General features: G+C 29.2%; 2 protein-coding genes across 2 annotated transcripts; one reads left to right on the plus strand and one right to left on the minus strand.

The window, feature by feature from the left end:
- The first annotated feature begins 77 nt into the window (after positions 1-77).
- Positions 78-20500, plus strand: LOC123299553 (trichoplein keratin filament-binding protein). Its single transcript, XM_044881778.1, has 2 exons — positions 78-136; positions 18877-20500. The coding sequence occupies exon 2, from the start codon at positions 18881-18883 to the stop codon at positions 20384-20386; it is 1506 nt and encodes a 501-aa protein (XP_044737713.1). The 5' UTR covers positions 78-136; positions 18877-18880; the 3' UTR covers positions 20387-20500.
- LOC123299552 (DNA ligase 1-like) lies at positions 293-17110 on the minus strand. Its single transcript, XM_044881776.1, has 8 exons — positions 16853-17110; positions 6926-7173; positions 6598-6863; positions 6002-6171; positions 5737-5932; positions 4378-4941; positions 4055-4320; positions 293-2558 (listed from the first exon to the last, which is right to left on the minus strand). Exons 2-8 carry the CDS (start codon positions 7152-7154, stop codon positions 2138-2140), a joined length of 2112 nt encoding a protein of 703 aa, XP_044737711.1. The 5' UTR covers positions 7155-7173; positions 16853-17110; the 3' UTR covers positions 293-2137.
- Positions 20501-21246: the final 746 nt, after the last annotated feature.

Raw genomic sequence — 21246 nt, forward strand, 5'->3', positions numbered from 1 at the left:
AGATGTCCTAAAATATCGTTTTTATTTTAGCAGTTAGTTTATAAACTTTGTTTACAAATTACAAACTTCTTGTTATTGTAAAATTTTGACATGTAGTGAAAAATTTTTGGTCTTTTGAATTTTACTAAGGATTCAGGTGAGTTTAAAAAACAGTAATAAATAAACTACTATCATTTTATAATTTGGTCAAATAAATGGTTTTTTTTATTTACTAATAGATATATGATTTTTAAATAAATTAATATCAGTACATAAATATTTAAAATGTTAAACATAATTTAAAACAGTCGAAATATCAAAAGAAACATGAAATTAAAGACATTTTATGAATGAGTGACTAGAAATACTCGCCAACAATATTTTATTAAACTAAAACCAATTATTATAAATTTAGTTTTTACCATTATTCATACATACTTTTCAAAAATTGTGAGGTTAATACATTTTTTCAATTATTAACCCCTATAAGTAGGGTGTAATGAAGTAATTACATTTTACAAGGTGTACGACATATTAGTAATTACTCCACTTTGTGTCAAAATGATTGAGTTATACTTGAAACTGGATCTTCTGAAAAGTTTTATATAAAGTTATCTGGAGAGAAAGTTCATAATGTTTTATTTTTTATGACTGAAGCTTTTACTTATCATTACTTCTAATCAGAAATGTATAAAAAACCTTCTTAAATTTTCTTATAAAATTCTAATTTTAGTTATCCGAATTACAAAACGAACTTAAATACAAGATACCATTACAAATATTGATTACGTTTTTTCAAATTCTAATGCACAATACAATTCCTATATGGGTTAAAATTAGTTTTCACGTGGGTAATCGTTAATTTGATTTTTATTCTGCTTGCAGCAAGTAAATAGGTTTTATTATTAGTTATATTTTCTAATGTACTATAAAATTAATTTGTACAAGCTTTTTAATACATCAGCAAATGGTATCGTTTGTATTTTTAAATGCAAATAATAATGACCGGTTTCTATCTACACGTAATTGAAAATTAGATCACAATATGGAGGTTTTTGGGACGCGCTTCGGTAATAATCAAAGCAACATTTTAGCTTGTATTATTAATAATTTCTATAATTAACCCTTTGAGTACCAACTTCGATCGATATAATGTTTTAATTGGGAAAAAATGTTTTCTTTACGAGTTAATGTATTTTTAAGAATATAATTAAAAAATTTAATCATTTATATAAAAATATACGGATGCAGTACTATACGCTAAAAGGGTTAAAAGAAAGAGCCAAATTTTAATTCGTTTATTTGATAAAGAAACTGTCCAACAGATCAAGTAAGGTTTTCAATTTCGGTTAAGGTTCCACAATTATGAGTTTAGATAACATATTTAGTAAGAGATAATCTATTTTATTATTACAATTATAGTTTAAAGCTTTGTTCCTATAATAAGTTATTCTACATTTGAAGTCATAAGTTATTGCCCAAAATTAAACAGAACAAAATAAAATTGGTAATTCGTTGGAAGTAGATATTTTGTTATGTGCCCAATTCCGCTGAAATTCACAGCAAAGTTAACCTAAACCATTTTTCACTTTTAAATTTTATTAAAAATCTGCGATTAAGTTGTATCATTTCAATCTGATAAATATATTGTAATGTATTTACCGACATTTGTGGAATAAGGAGTAAGAGTGAGTATTCAGCAATTCAGTACAGCAATAGTGAACGTAGAATTTGTCTTTTAATTATTCGCAGAAAAAATAATTCTATCTATAAAATATCACCGATAAACTTTGAAAAATTGTCTGCGCTGGGTCTTTTCTAGTTTGATTTATTTCTTTCGTACTGATGGATTAATAAAAATTCTATAACAACTTTACTCTTAAGTCGTATTCTTGTACATTATTAGTTTGCTGACTACCCATTTTGACAAATACAACTATACCAACCGATTTATTTAGCCTGGAGGACATCAATCGTCTTTCAGGCAGCCCCAGGTTTCAGATTATTATTAATTTAGCGATATTTTGTTATTTTTTTATTCGTATTAATTGAGCTTTGATACTTCTTAATTTAATTATTGTAATTAAATTTGGAGCTGAGCATTTGAAAGCTGTAAAACATGAAGCCAAGCAGAAGATTTTCCGAAGGATAATCATATTTAACCTAAATCATTTAAAACAGAATCTAAATCTTGTTGTAATTGTATTGACATTTCTCTTTGTTTATTAATATCATCTTTTAATCGATCTATATTTGCTTTAAGCAAATAGTTGCCTTTTTTTAATGCAGCTAAACAATTTTCATAACGGCGAACGCGTGATGTATAGTTTTCTTTTCTTTTGTCAAATGGTGCATCCTCTGGTTCACTCTCACTTTCCTCTTCTTCTGATTCACTACTACTTTCTGTTTCTGTTTCACTTTCTTCTTCCTCTTCTTCCACACTTTCATTATCATTTTCATCTTCATCAATTTCTTTTTCTTCTCCATCATCATCAGCATTTTCATCGTCATCTTCTTTCATTAATTCAGCCATTTTGTCTACTTCTCGTTGTAAATGTTTGTATTTTTTCTTTTCTTCTCTGAAAATGAAATTTCCTTTTACTTATTTTGTTCAATACCTCCAAAATAGTTTCATTAGTTAAGGCTTTTAATAAAATTTCATATTAGCCTAGTCAGCAACATTTTTCCATCTTCCTAATTAAATCCATAAGAACAAGTAATAAGGGAACTCAACTATTTTATAAAATGTGTTGTCATGCGCATAGTTGACTTACCTATAATTATACCATGCATATGAAATATAAATAGTATATTAAGTTTAGTCCCAAGTTTGTAACGCTTAAAAATATTGATGCTACGAACAAAATTTTGGTTTAGCTGTCCGTCTGTCATCACGATTACTCAAAAACGAAAAGAGATATCAAGCTGAAATTTTTATAGTGTGCTTAAGACGTAAAAAGTGAAGTCGAGTTCGTAAATGAGCGACATAGGCCAATTGGGTCTTGGGTCCGTAGGACCCATCTTGTAAACCGTTAGAGATAGAACAAACGTTAAAATGTAAAAAATGTTCCTTATAAAAAATAAACAACTTTTGTTTGAAACATTTTCTCCTAATAGTACAAGATCCGAATTAAGGTCGACCTTCACCTATCTGCTTACCGAATGAAAGTTATTTTTTATGAAATGTAAAATATTTACAAATATCCCTGTTGTGGGTTGCCTTAAAAAATATGGTCCAGACAACTTTTAATAAAAATATCAAAACTGGGAAAGCTTGTAAACATTATTTTTTGACTGATTTTGTGGACAATCATATAGCACCGTATTTGCAATAAAATTATCTTTATTTATATATGCGAGTCAATGAATTAACAGATGAACGTAATTACTATTCACAACCTGTATAAATGCGATTATAGTGAACGAAAAAAGGCAGACAACATAGCTTCTGCATATTCTTTATGGCTTTTACTTTCGAGTAGATCAAAATTCGTAAGATTTGCAAGTCAGTGAAAAATTTCTAAAAATTTTACTCTTGATATTTTCACTAAAAGTAGTCTGGACCACATTTTTTTAGGCAACCCATTGCAGGGATATTTGTTAACATTTTATATTTCATAAAAAATAACTTTCATCCGGTAAACAGATGGGTGAAGGTCGATCCTAATTGGGATCTTAGACTATAAACATCACTGTTTACCCACGAGGGCGCTAATTATGTGAAAATTTTGTAGTTTGTATTAATATGGGAATATCAGTTATGTGTGTATGGCTATTTAAGAGTGGAAATGTTTCTTTCAAACGATTGCGCCATCAAAGCTGTTTATACATGGTATTTCAACAATTAACTCAATTGTTTGTTTTCACATGTTTTGTAATTAAAAGTCAGATAGCGCCAGTAAAGTACTCCAATTTGGCCAAGTTTTTAGAACAGTAGACAGAAAACGAATATAAACAAAACATATTTGGCAGTTTGTTTGTATCAATGTTCATTAGGTAAATTGGGTAAACATATTTTTTAGAAATGTAAAATTTAAAACTTTGAATGGATAAAATAAAAACAAGCCATACATACTTAATAGTATCTTGCTCCTTTTTCATTTGTTGTTTCAATGATTGCCTCTCTTTACGTGCATTTTCTTTCTTTGTTTTAACATTTTTCAATTTATTCATTAACATTTTTAATTCACGCTTAGCACGCTTTTCTTTCTTTTCTTCAGTCTCTTCACCCTCCTCATCATCATCGTCACTATCTGAATCTTCTTCCTCTTCTTCAGATTCCTCACCTTCTTCTTTACCAACAGCTTGACTTTGACGTCTACTTCCACCACCACTTAATGCCTAATTAAAATTTCAAAAGATTACTAAGCAAAATGAAATTGTATTGATTTCAATTACCTTCAAAGCTTGTTCTAATTTCCTTTCTAGAATTTCATTTTGTCGCTTAGCTTCATCTAATTCTCCTTTGGTAGTGTCTAACGTATCTGTTGCTTGTAAATATTTTTTCTCTGCTTCTTTTGCAGCTTTACGCGCATCATCAGCTTCTTGTTTCAAACTTGATACTAATTTATCATCTTCTATTCGTTCAGCCATAACACTACGCGTAACGGATGCTGCAGCTTTGCCCTTTTCATGTTCTAATTCTACTTCTAAATTTAATATTCGTGCTTGCAAACGTTTTATTTCTTTTTGTTGTGCTTCTTTATTACGTAATTCTAGTGCTAATAATTGTTTCGTTGATTGTAAATCGTCACGTAACTTATCAATATCATCCATCTCGTCAACTTCATCAGCTATTATCAATTCCTCTTCGTCAGGTGCAGCTCCAAGTTTGACTGATGATTGTGATTTTTGTATTTGTTCTTCGATTGTCATTTGTCTACGGAATTTACGTAAACCATCCAATATTGGTTTACTTCTGTCATTTGTTTGAACTTTTTTTAGTTGTACACCACCTTGAATCTAGAAATAAAAATATTAAGACACGCATAAAATAAGTTTCCATGGCCATTTCAATTGAAAGTGTTTATGTGGTCTACTAACTATCTTATAAATTTAGAATTTTAGATAAGCCGACAAGATTATACGATTGCCATCTGACATTGATAAGCTGTGCACCTGGTTTTTAATGATTTATCTCGACATATTCATGATATTTTTGAAAATTATGAAAATGTAGCATATAATGATTTTGAAGTTTTGGAAATTCTTGACAGAGTGACGGTTAGTATGTCAGTAAAAATAGTTTTGCAAAACGTCTTTTGAAAATAAAAAAATAACTTTAAAGATAATAACGACTTCATTTCATTTATGAGACTCCAATGTCTTAGTAAAAATGTTTGATAAAAAACTGAGTATAATTAAAATTGAAATTGATTCTTTGTTCTCTGATCTACGAAGAAATGTGATAAAGAAAAGGAAAAAGATAGACCTGTATAAATCTAAGTATGGCTTTATTAATGGCAATGTAAAACAAGCAAACTAGATTGTCTTAGAAAATATTGAAGGCTGTGGTCTCAAATTGAGCTAGATGGCATGCTATACAAAGTTAGAGCCAGAGTTATACAAATACAAATTTAGTAGCATTTTTGTAACACGACATTGGACTTTTAGACTTGATGGAATTACATTAACTTTTTTTGGATGACTTATGCATCCATAAAATGAATTTTTCGGTAACTCTTTCTGTGCTTATAGATTTTTGAACTTACCTACTTACAACTATTATTTTTAAGCTCAAATATTCGTGATATTTACCTGTTTTAAAAGTATATTGTGAACATTTGATTCTTTTTTCTCACTATCATAAACGAATTGACCTTCTTTAGTTTTACATTTTGCTAAAGGTAACAATGGTTTGGACCGATCGTTACAAACGACATGTTTCAATTTTCTTCCTGCTTCAACATCTTTGAGTAAAGTACCCCAATCTGGTCGTGCTCTTGGACGTTGTCTAAAATGAATCAAACATAAGTTTAAGATTTTACTTGCATGTACTTAACGCAATTTTTCTTGTTCTTACCGTAATTGTTCCAGTATTTTAATTTTTTTGGTATCTGGTGGTTTGTATCCATCTGGTACTATTTTTGGTGGTGGTGGAGGGCATGGGGGTGCTGGTGGTACAGGCGGAGCCGGTGGTATTATATTTAATATACTATCTTGCTTCCGTAATATGTGCGACGAAGGTATGTCCTAAAATAAAAAGTTCATTATTATAAAAAGCGTTCTCAATAATAACGCAAATTTAATTATTGTACAAAAAGCAAAATTTATTGGAAAAAAGATTAAATGCTATTAATTTTGGATTATGCTAGAAAATGACGAGTACAACACCCTAGGCATAATTTTACTCGCTTGACGCAACTTGGTTCTTTCATTATGTCTTGAACGATCCTTGAGTTATTTGTGTAAACTTAAATTTGATAGAAGCCATTGACAGAATCATTTAACTGTCATTGGCAGGCGAAGCAGGTAATCAAAAATCGCACTAAACATGTCCTAAAAGAACGTACGAGAGACTATCGCCCAGGATCTGACATTTTGTTCCACTACATTTTCCCAAATTAAATCATGCTTCCTTATTGAAATATCCTTCAGAAAGAAAAATAAGAAACATACATCGTCAAAAGCGTTTCGTGGTTTCGGTCGTTCCCTTCGTAAAGGTGGTGGTTTTGATGTATCATTGCTGTCTCTGAGTGTTCGCTGTGATACCAATTTGGGTCTTTCAAATGCATTACTATCCTCTCTTTTAATTGGTACTATTTTTACTGGATCTTTTGGCGTAGGCCTTAGTGTTACTTGATCTTTTATTGGCTTTATAGTTGGTGAAGTTCTGCCATTTTCTTTTGGTTGTGGACCACTTGTTTTTCTCAATTGAACGGGGACTGTAAAAATAAAAAACACAGGTAAATTATAAAACTTAACCAATTAATTAATATTCATTTACATTTTGATGGTGGGTTGTCTTCATCAACTGTAGGTTTTGTTTCTATTGGTTTTGGTTTGAATTTTGGTGCTGGAGGAGCATCTTCCTGTCCTTTGGATTCTCTATGTTTTAATGTCCAAGGTGCAGTTGGTGTTGGTATAGGTGTAGGTCCTTCTTTTACCCATGGTGGTCGAAATACTGTACGTCCTGCCGTATTACCGGATCCGCCAGCTCCTGTACCAGCTGGCATTTCCGATTTGTTTAATGTTCTGAAAAGATAGTATTATTTTTTAAATATATATAATCTTTGTACTCTTATTTAAAGGTTTATGACTAGTACATGAAAATATTATAATTAAAGCAAAGGTAAATATTTGTTTATAAAAATAGATAAGCATTCTTTTTTATCGAATCATTTTGATGAAAATTGTCAATGTAGTAATTTAGTGTAGGATGTGTGGGCATCTTTCCATGACCTTTGTATTTTTGTTTAATTATATCATACAGATTTATACTAAAGAAAATAAACTGTGTTAAAATTTTCTTAAATTAACGTTGATAATTATGTCAATATACACTTAAGAGACTACTTATCTTTTGATTTTTGAATAAAAAGTCTGTTGAATTATTTATTTTGTATAGTTTGACTACTTACTTCTCTGTTTAGAGACCTTAGTTTAAAATCCAATTTTTACCTTTTTCTTTAAAATGTAAAAATAAAGAAAAAAAAACTTCAATGTAAAATTCACTTGTTAAGGTCATTTAGATTCGAAGATTTGAGTCATTTGATTGTATGGTCTGGCTGTTTCAAGATACGACGTTGTCATATCATTGGGTTTTAAATTAAAGTTCTGTGAGACTGATTTTTCAAGAGAATAAAAATTCTGATCTAATTTAAGATAATGGCATTGTTTTCGTCTGATTCAACTTAGCTTAATATGAAGCTTTCGTAAAAATTGGGGAGAACAATTTTCTTAGGGAATTGAGAAAAAACCTTTTTAAAATAATTTCGCCTCTTGTCTGTTTATTTCAAGATATCTCGTTTCCAGTCGTTATAACTCATGCGTATTGGCCAATCCGCTGATTAATAAGGATACCGCCGTTGATGCACATACGAAGGTTTCTTAATTTATGGAAAATAATTAAAAGAATATATTTTCTTGTAATTAGTGCTTTTTTACTGTACGTAAGTTCTGGAATCTTTGTTTACTCAAAAGTTGAAAAATTATTTCAAATTTGCAGGTGGTTGTACTATAGATTTTAATATCTAATATAGACTAAACATTTTTAAAACATTGAAATAATTGGCATGCATTTCAAATTAATAGAGATTTTAGTGCAATATCTACATTGAATAAAAATAAGCACACTTTTTGTTACGCTGCACTATCTCACATACTTAGCTGTGTTAACTAATTAGCTGTCTTTCGATAGACTCATATTACCTATTAACGATATCATTAGCAAAGAACGTTGACCTGAATATTTACACCGAATTTGTATTAAAATATGGTGTCAAGGACATAATAAATTATAAAGTTTCATTTCTACAATTAAAGTTACCTAGTTAAAGTGATAGTTATAAATTTGTAAAATCTGATGCTCGAAAAGTTGGTTTTTCTGCTAAAAGAGATTATATTTAGAGGTAAAAAACCGTGAAACCAAAGTTTATAACTTTAAACATTTGAAGCTGACTTAATTCTGCCGAAAACAATGCCACTGAGTAACATTCCGAATCATGGTTCGTACCGTATTATAGTTCTCGAAATATAACGCAATACACTCAAATAAATTTGTTTTTTTGTAATTTTTACACAAACTTTGTATAACCTTTTTTCCATTTTTCCCAAAGAGCTACTTTTAAAAAAAATTGGAAAAATTGGAAAATAAATATGTTGCTCCAATTTTTACGTTAATTTCGCTTTAGGGTTATTTAAACATGGCCAAAACTATGCAACTAGTTAAAAATCGAGCTAAAAAAGGCTTGACATGGCTGTAATTTAACGAAAGTATTTTTTAAATACGAATTGGAAAATTGGCAGGTAAAATTCGTAGCTTACTTTCATTGATTGGAAATCTCCTCTGGTTTTCATTACAAACTAGGAGTGATTAACTAACTCAGCCTTTTTAAGATTTCTCAAAAACTTTCACATTATCAAATCAATCTTATTTTTTAATTTTTTGGGGATGAAACGAAGCAAAGTTTCCCAAATTTTGCCTGCACGTTAGATGAAATTATATACTTGATTTAGATAATTAACAATGTTTTAATAAAATTTTAAAATAATAATAAAAGGGGAAAGAACTCCCACTTACTATTCTATTCTAATTATGTTGGAATACATGCCAAATGATTTAATAATTTTCTATTTTAATAAGTTTATAAGAATTATTTTGACTTTTAAAGTGTTTTAGACCAATCCCTAATCTGAAAAACTGGTTGAGACTCTTATCTAGACGCCAGTTACGTGAATTACTAGAATCTTTCGAAATAACAAGTTAACGATTGTTTATTTTTGCTACTCAAATTGGTTCTTGACAACGTTTATATTATCGATAAAAATTGAAACATAAAAATTTGTAAATCAATCTTAGGATTCCGTTGTTCTTCATTGTTACTTTTTTAAATAATGTAATATATTTGGATATTTGTATTCGCATACTGAGAATCCAATTGTACGCAAAGAGAGTAAAGTGTCAAACAAAAGTTACCTCCTTTCGAATTTCTTTAGTGAGTGCTTCTATCATGGATTTCTTTTGGAAAAACAAAACTTTTTGAAAGCCATACGAACATTATTTTGCAGTTAGAGGAGAGTAGCCTAGTATGCTTACCGGTGATTAATTCGTACCGGGCGATAATTCAGAAACTGAATGATAAATCAGTGTTCTAGACAAAAAAATTGCAGTTTTCTATGACAACTAGCTTGATACCTGCCCGCTTCGCTGAGTTTAAAAGTAAAAACTGGTAAAGACTACTGTGTTATAGGCTTCATTTCTCTTGCTCTCATTTATCACCTTTCCATATCACTCGAAACAAGGATGGGGATTGTTTTACACAGGTAAAATATATGTACTGTTTTAAAATTTTTTTTATTTAATGTTAAATAATCACAATTCAATGAGTATATCAGAACAGATGGCCATGAATTGTATTTTTACCATTTGTATTTTTTTAATTGTTTCAATTTTACAGAAATATTTAATTTATGGTTCAAAATGATGCTTATGGATGGCGCAGTGAAATTTCAGACTAAATTTAATTATTTTAAAAAAAAAATCTTTATAAATTTTATCTCATGTGTTAGTCTGATGTATGAGCTATATTATTGTAGAGTTTCAATCAAATCCATTCAGTAGTTTTTGGGTGAAAGCGTCACAAATAAACTAACAACCTACCTTACTCAAGATAAGTTTGTTTAATATTTTGGCTTTTTTATTTAGCTGATAGCAATACCATTCTGATATTTTTCAAAACGTTTCTACATTTTTACAAAACTACAATCATTTTTACTATTTGATAAGATTAATTTCGTTCAATATCATTTCTTTATTTAAAATTTACCATGTTTCATTAATGGTACCAATACATAGTTGCTGAAGAAGCTTTTATTTTTTTTGTGCAATTTTTATCAATTAAAACACTAAATTTGTGATAAACTGTGTAATATTTTCAATAGAAATGACTTATATATAATTTCGGAATATCGTTTGGGAGACGGTTGAGTATCATTTATGAAACCGGTTGCCAAAATAGTACTTTTTGATGCATTTTATTAATCAGCGGGAACATTATTAATCATTGATAACAAAAAAATTGTTTCTCGGAAGCGTAGATATAAATGAACTTTAAAATTCGAAGTACGATAATGGCTACTATTTCCTTTGTTATTTTCTTCGTTTAATGTTTAAAATCAAATAGCCCACCCTATATATTGTGGGAAAAGTACTTATTTTGTGTTGAAATGAAATTAGTAATTTATAATTTTACATCCTACATTAATAAATTTTATATGTTTCTATGTATATGAGCTAGTTTTTTTAGTATTTTATTGAAATCTAGCCTCAACGCCAACAAAATATTATTAATGCAATGAGCGTCATTGAACAAGGTTGCGGCGTTTTAAATATTGAGTTCTATAATTAGAATTGAAGACATATAAACACGTCACATTCGATTCAAAATAATTTTATTTTTGATTAATTGATTTTATAAATTATTCCAAACAATTCATAATATTTATTTCTTAGTACCGATTTCGTAAAGCATCAAACTTTCATTTAACGTAAGTATACTGTAGGTTCATCGATTGAGATTTAGCTTGTTTGATTGTATCTGTTTACAATACGGGAAAGTTAAGTAAATACATTATCTGTTCACTTAATATATAAATTGCGGAGCGATATTTAAACAGACTCCTTATTTCTCTAGTAAGGACTACGAATGACGTTTCATTGGAAGCAAAACGGCGCATTACTTCATTAGAAGAGCATAATGTTATCTGAATCAAACACTGAATTAAGATTAAAATATTATTCTAATCTTAACTAGAAGACTAGCATGGCTAGAACGATAAATTTAATATTCTCTCCATACTTTTTAAGAAGAAAAAATGTTGCTCAGCATACATGTTCAATCAGACAGTTAAAACTTCAAATATAACGACTTGTAAGTGCACTAGGCAGATGCAATTCGACACTGCTAACCCAGAAATGAAATTAACGACAGCAGCCCACTGGTCCTAAGAAGAATGGGCGGGTGAAAGTTGCGGTGGAATGATTCGTTAACAAGAAAGCTCGAGTTTCAAACTTAATTAGTACACTTTATGTTGAGATAAGCGAGAAAGAGCTATTGTTAACGAGACCAGATCAGACAAAGCTCAAGTTGGAATGCCACTGCAAGGACTAACATAAAATAATGAATAACATAACCATACACCAATTAACAAGGAGGAAAAGTGATACACATCAATCAATCCAAAAAACACGCAGTCTTATTTCCTGCCTTCTTGGTGGCAATAAGACATGCAATACTGTGATAATGTCGTTGTGGAACAGATATAGCCTTTCTCATAGTAGATAAACTTGAATTTCAATAAGTACATTTCTTGCCTAAGAAATAGTGGACGGTTCTTTTGCTTACAGTATTTTCTCTTAGAAGGCAAAGTTTTATTAGGAATACCACTACAAGGACTAACATAAAGTAATGAATAACATAACCATACACCAATTCCCAAGAGGAAAAGGGATACAAATCAATTAACCCAAAAAACACGCAGCCTTATTTCCTACCTTCTTGGTGGCAATAAGAAGACATGCAAACTATGACAACGTCGTTGTGGAACAGATATTTCCTTTCTCATAGTAGATAAGCTAGAACGGATAAGCTTTGAATTTCAATAAGTGCATTTCTTGCCTAAGAAATATTAGACAGTTCTTTTGCTTACAGTATTTTCTCTTAGACAAAACATACAAGAAAAATATTTTCGTGCCGTGGTATTGGACAGTCTTCATTTACTTTGTCTTTTTAGTCGGTACATTTGTATTCTCTATAGTTTAATGTTGTACATCAAATCTAAATAAAGGCTCTGCATCTTTCAGATCATTGAAAAGTCTGACAGAATAAACTTACATTAATTTACTGTGCACATGACATTCTTTCCTAGTAAAGATGATGCTCAGTGTCCGACAACCTCAATTTCAGTTGTGCTTATTAAAATATTCAATAAACTTTGAAAATGTTGTTTCGAAATATTTATTATTAATAATAAAATGTAAACAGTGACAATTTTGAAACTAATAAGATTTTATTTTTTCAACATACACCCATGACATATTTCTAGAAGTTAGGTCAATAGAAATGTTAAATCCTTAAAAATTCATAATAAATTATAATATTCAATTTGCGATTTTGTATACAACTGAAAAATAATAATAATAAAATAAAATTTTTGGCAATTGAAGTGTTTTAATATTTTTTTTATTAAAAAAAAAGTGTTTAACATTTTACGATTGTGTATAATTTTTTGGAATTATACCAAAATATAATTTGAATTAGCGCGATAAAACCTTTATTGTTCAAGATTATTAATTTCAATGAATTAATAAATCCGGCGTAAGCATGTATATAGGACCTTGATCTTAAATGATAAAACATTTTTTGATAAATAAAGATAATTAAGACAAACTTTGGAAGAAATAAGTCAATAAACTATCAGACAACTTCAACAACACTTTAGTACATTGGTCCTATGACTCTAACACTTTCGAGAACTCATTTCAAGGACGACAAAATTTAAGAAACTTTCGTCAGTGTAAAATCCTCAATTCTAACGTAATTTTCAAATTTGGAAGCGGAGGAATAACCCACTAAAACAAAAGTTGTCATATATTCACACTTCTGCCCATTAGATGCATTTTACATTATATGAAACAGGAACATTCTGTTTTAATTTTTTTAGTTACGTTCAAAAGTTGTTTTGCATCTATATTCGAAATTTTACGAATGATGTTAAAAATGAAAATAGAATCAAAATTATTTGTTTCTTAAATTTAACTTACAGTCTGTGTAGATGGCTGAAATGTTACTTGAGGGCACAAACTTGATAATAGTCTTTGAAATTTATGCCCTTAATAAAACTAGCTAAGATACCTATTTAAATATCCTGTTTATAATAAATTGTATGTATGGAATCTGGCTGGATCATAACTTTTGTAAAAATAATTAAGTTCGTATGTTTGATTGTCTGTGTTAGATACTCAAATTGCTATATCATGGCAACGTACTTTTGTTCAAAACCTTTCTTTACAAGCATAATACATTTCTCTTTATATACTGAGTGGACCATTTTAATCTACACATCTAAATATCTTGTTTTCTAGTTAACAAATTAAAATATAAATAAAAGTTAATGAATTTGATGGAAGACATCATGTTCTGACATCAGATTGGACCAAGTTCTTTGGATTTCTTTAATAGCCAAATTAGATCCTAAACGGTAAGAGATAGAAAAACATTTTCAATTAGAAAGTTAACTCTCATAAAAAACTAACAATTTTTTTTAAAACCATTTTTTCGAAAATCGTCAGCTTTCGGAGAAAACGCGGCTTAAAAATATGTCATTATTGCATTTAATCGAAAGAAAACACGCTAACTACGGAAAAATGCTTTAGTCAAAAGTTGTCAAGAGAAATAGAGAAAATTCGCCTTTGTCAATGACTTTGACCTACAATTATCGATAAACCTTAAGCGTATTTTCTTTCAATTGAATGCAATAATGACATCTTTTTAAGTCGCATTTCCTGCGAAAGCTAACGTTTTTCGAAAATATATATTTTTTTACATTGTTAGTTCTTTTATGAGGATCAACTTTCTGATTTAAAGTGTTCTTCTATTCTATTTTCGAAGACCTTGGTGAAATCTGATATCAAAACATGATGCTCCTCATCAAACTATGCAACTTTTGTTTAAGTTATTTTTTGATTAGTTTACTACAAAACGAGATATTTAGGTGTTGAGATTAAAATGGTCGACTCTGTTTATAGAGTAAAAGTTACACTGGCATTATTTGATTTGAAGCAACATACACGTGAAGCAACATGCACGTGAGCGGTAATCGAATCCATGAACCCTGTCTTTGTCGATCAGTACTTCGTCACCTTAAATACTGTGTGACTGTGCATATTCACTATCTATTTCCCTACCTTGATATTATTCCATATATGAAATATACATAGTATATTAAGTTTAGTCTCAAGTTTGTAACGCTTAAAAATATTGATGCTAGGAGCAAAATTTTCGTATATAGGTGTTCATAAAATCACCTAATTAGTCCATTTTCAGTTGTCTGCCCTTCTGTCTGTATGTCCGTTTGTGTCAACAACATAACTCAAAAACGAAAAACGATATCAAGATGAAATTTTTATGTGCTTAGGACAAAAAAAGTGAAGTCGAGTTCGTAAATAACCAACATAGATCAATTGGATCTTGGGTCCGTAGGACCCATCTTGTAAACCTATAGAGAAAGCTAACTAACCTTTGTTTGAAGCATTTTTTTTTGTAAACAGAACTGTTTATCCACGAGGGTGCGAGTTAGGAATATCAGTTACATATGTATTGCTTGCGATTAGTTAACTTTCCAACAATTTTGCAAACTTGAAAGGGGGTAAAGTTTGCAAAATAATTAAAAATCTGTGATATACAAGGCATGGAAAAAAATTAATTACGTGGTTATTTGATTATAGCTCTGTAACTAGGTTTAAATTTGGTTAATTATAATAATAATGGGGGGTTTTACCTCCGTTCCTCAGACATTTAAGTCTCTAACAGAGGCCACCCACATCATTATGTTTTAATCTTTATTTATTTCAAACACATTCGAATATATACAATTACATTTTCATGATGTGGATGGTTAATTGCCTTCAATGGAAATTAAAATTGATATAGAATATTCTAGATACATATTATTATTTTTGGCTGTGAATTCTACAAATGTTATGAAAACAATGCACGCTTGTGTCATTAGTGCGGAATATAAGTTCAGCGTTATGTTACCAACACTGTATTCGTTGTGTGCGTAGTCATGGTAGGGATAAAAAAATCGATGCCAGCGCTTTAAGTGAAAAATTTTGGAGATAAAGTGGGCTGTTATGACTAATTTGCAATTATTTACATGTTAATGATATAGAAACTGTCAAATTAAAATGATTGAAAAACACTAATTAATTAAACTTAATGCATTAAAAATTGTGAAAATAAGAAATCAAATTGTACAAATATTATTTTTCAAATGTTAATTATCGTAATTATTTATTTAAATTTGTGAAACAAGAATATTAAATTTTAAATGTAAGTTTTCAATGCAATCCACACAATTATATATGCATCCATTAATTCTATAATTAAAGTAGTGTATCGTTGTCATGGAAACGAAATTCACGCTCGGAGCGAATACATATGCACAGACAAGTTATTTTCCAGTCTGGAATGTGATTTAGATACAACACTCATCTTTTGAGCAATCTAAAAATATAGTGTTTTTTTCCGAATCATGTAGTTTAAAAATTTATTTTGTTATTATTTTGATAGAGAAAAAAAAAATATTTTGAGGCGTACTATAAAGTAATTTTAAATAATGATTCATCTTATTTTGGCTAGAAAAGTCTACGAATTTTATTTTTGGCAATATTTTACGAGTGAACTAGTTTTGAAATGAAGTGTTAAAGATAGTATTTATAAAATTTTACCAAAAATATATTTATTATTTTTTTTCTTAAATATATTTTTTTTCTTTTGGATCATGATCTAAATGTCCACAATGTTTTGGCTTTCTAGATCTATAATTCAAAGTTATAGCATTTCAACGAACATTGACATTTGATTTCCCTAATTTAACAGTCTATAGTCTCAAGTCTTTTGGATATTTCTATAAATATATTTTGTAAATCATATAACGACACTTAAAATTTCTCAGATTGTGTTTTTATTTTCAGCCATCTAGTAAAAGTATGGGTGATGCCCTATTTGATAAATAATCGCCTTGTAAAAAATTATTTGCCGGAATTTATGATTACACCCCCCACCATCGTCAAAATAATTTATTCATCAGAATATTTAACATTGTACGTTGATTTTAGGTCAAAATGTTTAATTTGGAGCATTAAATTTGTTATTTCTTAAATATGTGAACAGAAAACTTTTCTTTTTTTTCTACTTATAATATTTTAAAAAATGCATGTTAAAAAATTTTTTTAATAAACTAATGATAATAGCTCAACAGAAATTTTAGTTTATATGGTGGAAAATTTGTGTTTCATATGGTAATTCCTATTGAGTACGTGATAAATTTTAAATTTTATGGGTTCACTTTTTATTAACAACATATTAATCATGCAGATTCTTTTTATATTTCTCCCTAGAAGTTTAAAAATATGTAATAAAGAATTTACCTTCTACAAAAATTAAATTATCAAAATTTAATCACTTAAATTAATTAAAAATAAACCACACTTAAGAAATTACAACACTTTTAATGATGAACGGAATTTAATTTTTGAAATTTCTTTTTATAAACAGACAACTTTTCACAATTGTACAGAATCATACGAACAAAAAAATTATATTGTGCGCAATGGTATCCGTTAAGTGGACAATAATATCGTTGAAATAAAATAACTTTTCAAGTCTGTGTAAAACAGTTTCATTAGAATGTGACAAAACCACTCGTTTTGACAATATTCTTATTCGCAAATGTGTTTAAATTTACGTTATTTAAAAATAACTTTTTGAAAACGTTTTTTGAAGATCATATAGTTACAAATGCGCATCATGTATAACGCATTAGTTTTGAATTTTTTAATAGAAAGGAATTATATTCACTGCGAAAACCGAAATAAAAATATCCTCACATTTTGTCTGTTTATCGGTTGTTAAATTTTTAGTACGTGATAACTAACGGAAAAAACGATGCCTTCTCAATTTGAATCTTAGCCTGGCATAATAAAATCTTTTGGTATCTCTTACAAACTGATGGAAGCGGCGAGGAGTTAAAAAAATTTATTGTATATTTACTTATTATAATAGGTACTTTGATCATATTAGACTTATCTTTAATATTTTAGAAAATTAAATAAAACGAATAATCTAAGATACAAGTGAAATTTACAAAATTTAAACCACCCTCCCAAAACCCCTTTCTTGCTCACGGACCTGCCTCATGATAAGCAAGCTTTTAAATAATTTATCCATGAATACAATAATTTACTTTATCAGAAATCTATTTATTTAGCCTCTTCTGGGTCATATCCACCACGGCTTGTTCGTTTCGTAAAAATCATCGAATTAATTTTTAAAATCATTTTTATTAGACTTTTTTTTTTTAAATTTATAGTTACATCTCTTTTTGAAATGAATTATCCCCTTTTCACTCTAATAAAAATATCTATGAAGAAAATTGTAATAAATATAAAAATTATTTTCTAAAAAAAATGTATTTTTGATAATATATGTTTAAGATATAAAAATATTTGTTGGACAACGGCTGTTACTATTCATAAGCTATATTTACAAATAGATCTATTTTCGTGAATGTTACGTCATATAATAACGACGTATATACGTATTTTATAAATATTTTAGAATAGCATTCTTATTATAAAAGAATTAGTATAGAAATTTTGAATGATTTTCTATTTACATAAATCATGATACAAGGTGATGAGAATGATTCAGTCATTTTCGCGACAATGCAATTTTTTGTGTCTTTCCTGAATCACGTATAATACAGGTCCCTAACTACGTTTCGTTAAACTGTTGGTGGGAAAAAAATTGATAAAATTCATAAATAATAGTTGCAAGATGAACTATTCTTTTTTTCACTTTTCAATCTAAGGCACTCTCCACACAATAGGGGATAATCCTGATGTCGAAATGACCATATTACTTATAAAAATGTAAAGCTAGACTTGATAGCTTGACAAAATTTGAAGTGAAATTAAAATTGATTAAAAAACGTAGCAGTTATAAGCAATCACAGATTGCATTCAAAGGTTGCCAATCTCCTTTTAGCAAAACAAAGTTTTATGTGTAATTTCTATGGCAATCGTGTGACGTCACTAGTGGGTATCTTCCTCTTTGTTTAATAAGGAATTTTAATTGTTCATATGTTGCACACTAGTAAAGATTTTTAAAAACCAACTTCACTTTTCTACACGTCCAGTGAGAATTTTTCATCTGAAGTGATAAAAAAAATTAGCCCGATACCCTATTGCAATTTAGGTTGCAAACCAGTCAAAAACTAGTTTTCACTACTTAACATTACACCAATGGCAAGCTAGCAGTGTTAGGCCCTTATCACATGATTGAAAGTTAGGTTGCAAACCAGTTAGAAATTAGTTTCCAACCAGTCGGCCTCTAGGGTTATTTGTTTAAAGATGGTATTCAAGTAATAAGATTCTTGTTTTATTTATTCCAGAAAAATGGCAAGTCGTAGAGCAGGTTACCACCTCGAAGCTAGAATGATTCGTAAACGTGATCAAGAAGCCGATCGTTTACAAACTTGGAACTCACAATGTAAGTATTACGATCAATATACAAGAAGCAATGAAAAATTTCAAAGCTGGACTTCTCCTGAAATGAATGCTAAATGTTTAAAAAAATATGAAGAAATGGAAGAGCAGAAAAAGAAGTCAAGAGAAATGGAAGAAGAGCGTAATAAACGCGATTTATTACTATTCGAACAAAAACAGAGGGAAGAAATCGAAGCACAAGAAGAAGCAAGAAAACGAAAAGAACGTTTTTATAGAAATAAAGAAATTCCATTAGATGTTTTACGTGATATAAATCAAGATTTGAAAGCTAAACAAGAAGCAGCACGACGTATAGAAGCCGAAAAAAAATTATATCAACATTGGCGAATAAATAATCCATTCGTTAGAGAAACTGAAATGAATCAGAGACAGTCAAATTTAAAAGTTGCTTGGTTAGACGCTCAAATTGAAAAACAAATGGCAAAAGAAAAGGAAGAAGAAGAAATGAAAAGATATTTAAAAGAAAGAGAAAAACAAATTAAAGAGGAAGAAGAGGCCGAAAAGAGGTATGAAGAGACTTTAGCTGAAAAGAAAAAAGATATTTACGAAGTCATACACAAGCAAATGGAAGAATTAAAAAAGAAAGAAGAAATGACAGAGCTTCTTCGCGAAGAAGAAGCTGCGGAAATTAGGAAAAAAAATATTTATGATGAAATTGAAAGGCAGCGAGAAGAAATGCAAATGAAACGTTCGAGATTAGAACATGATTTATACAATTTAAATCAATATAGATTAAAATTAAGAAGGCGTGCTAAAATTATTGCAGATGATGTAGCCGAAGAAAAGAAGTTATTAGAAGACGTTTTAAAATTGCAAGAAAATGACTCCAAAGCAGAATATTCCAAAAAACTTGAACTGAAACAATCATTACAAACAGCGATTGAACGTTTAAAAGAACAACAAAATTTAGAACTAAAAAGACAAGAGTTTATGGGAATGGTTTTTGATTCAGAGGCAAAAGCAATTTGGCAAAAACAGGAAAATGTTTGGAAACAAGAACAGAAACAACGCGATGACTTATTTCGTGATGTTTTAGATACAATTAAAAGACAAATTGATGAAAATGTACAAAATAAAATAAAACAACAAAAGCAATTAGTGGAAGAAAAGGAAAATATGTTGCGTCAAATTGAAGAAGCAAATAATGAATTACAAAGAGAGCGAGAAGAAATTGAAAGAAAAAAGAGTGAACGCAAAAAAGAACTAGACGCATGCATTCAGAATAAAGTATTACATGAAAAACATGCGGAATTAAAAGAACAAATCGAAAGAGAAAGGCAAATTGAAAAATATAAACAGGAAGAAGAAAGATTACGAAAAGAAATAGCTAGAATTCAATTAGAAACAAGTCCAGTAAAACCTGTTCATTTTCCTAGACGTCGAATTGTTTGGTAATGTTCAAGTTGTCTAAGAATTGTAAATCATGGATGAAGAATAAATCTTTTTTGTTAGTTTCTTTTTAAATTTTGTTTTTAATTTTTTCTACATAAAAAAGATATCTTTTGATTGTGGGCGAATAATCTAGCTAATTAATAATTGAATAGAAGTAATATGCAGTTAGATATGATTTCTCAACTTTTAAAATGTTGAAAGAACTTTATTAACCAATGCGAAGAAGTAAAACCTTATACAGGATAGAATAAATTTTCGACAATATCAACATATTTTTGCCACATAAAAGTACACTGAAATGAATTGATTTTCTTGTAAAATAAACATTTACTTTCGTTGTGCAAATGATAAGCATAATTTTTTTAAATAAAACTAATAAACTTTGAAATTACTATGGGTATTGATTTGATTAGTTTTCGTAGTTTTTATATTTTGTTTTGATGTTTTTGTTCGTTTTTATTTGCTCTATAAACATAGGCATAGCAATTGCCTATGTTTACTTGTAAATGCTATTGCATATATGAAACTGATCGAAGCACCATGAAAAACATTGTAGCATGTGTTGCAATTCAGTATGGAATAACTTCGTGTTAAATTTATACAATTCCAAGAGCGAATCGAGAGACGGGCAACACCCCTATTCCCTCCAAAAGTAAGGAAGGAACATTTTGTAGTCTCCGATTTGAATAAATATAATTTTCTAGGGTATTTTAACCCAAAAAATACATAAACCGAGTTCCTTTGACGTTCAGGCGAGTTGTTTCTGAGATATCGACTAAAATCGTATACGAAGAGTGATATCAATTGCTCTTGCTATGTCGTTCAATCGTAAAATGAATAAGATTTTCGTGTTTTTTTTTCTA

Source organism: Chrysoperla carnea, chromosome 5, assembly GCF_905475395.1.
Source record: "Chrysoperla carnea chromosome 5, inChrCarn1.1, whole genome shotgun sequence".
Lineage (NCBI taxonomy): Eukaryota > Metazoa > Arthropoda > Insecta > Neuroptera > Chrysopidae > Chrysoperla > Chrysoperla carnea.

Bases quoted from the DNA above. Each gene is read 5' to 3' on its own strand.
- LOC123299552 (XM_044881776.1), bottom strand. From the start codon at position 7,154: ATGCCAGCTGGTACAGGAGCTGGCGGATCCGGTAATACGGCAGGACGT. The intron at 4,321-4,377 runs GTAATTGAAATC...AATTTTAATTAG, and splicing joins AATTAGAACAAGCTTTGAAG to GCATTAAGTGGTGGTGGAAG. The intron at 2,559-4,054 runs GTATGTATGGCT...TTTCATTTTCAG, and splicing joins AAGGAGCAAGATACTATTAA to AGAAGAAAAGAAAAAATACA.
- LOC123299553 (XM_044881778.1), top strand. From the start codon at position 18,881: ATGGCAAGTCGTAGAGCAGGTTACCACCTCGAAGCTAGAATGATTCGT.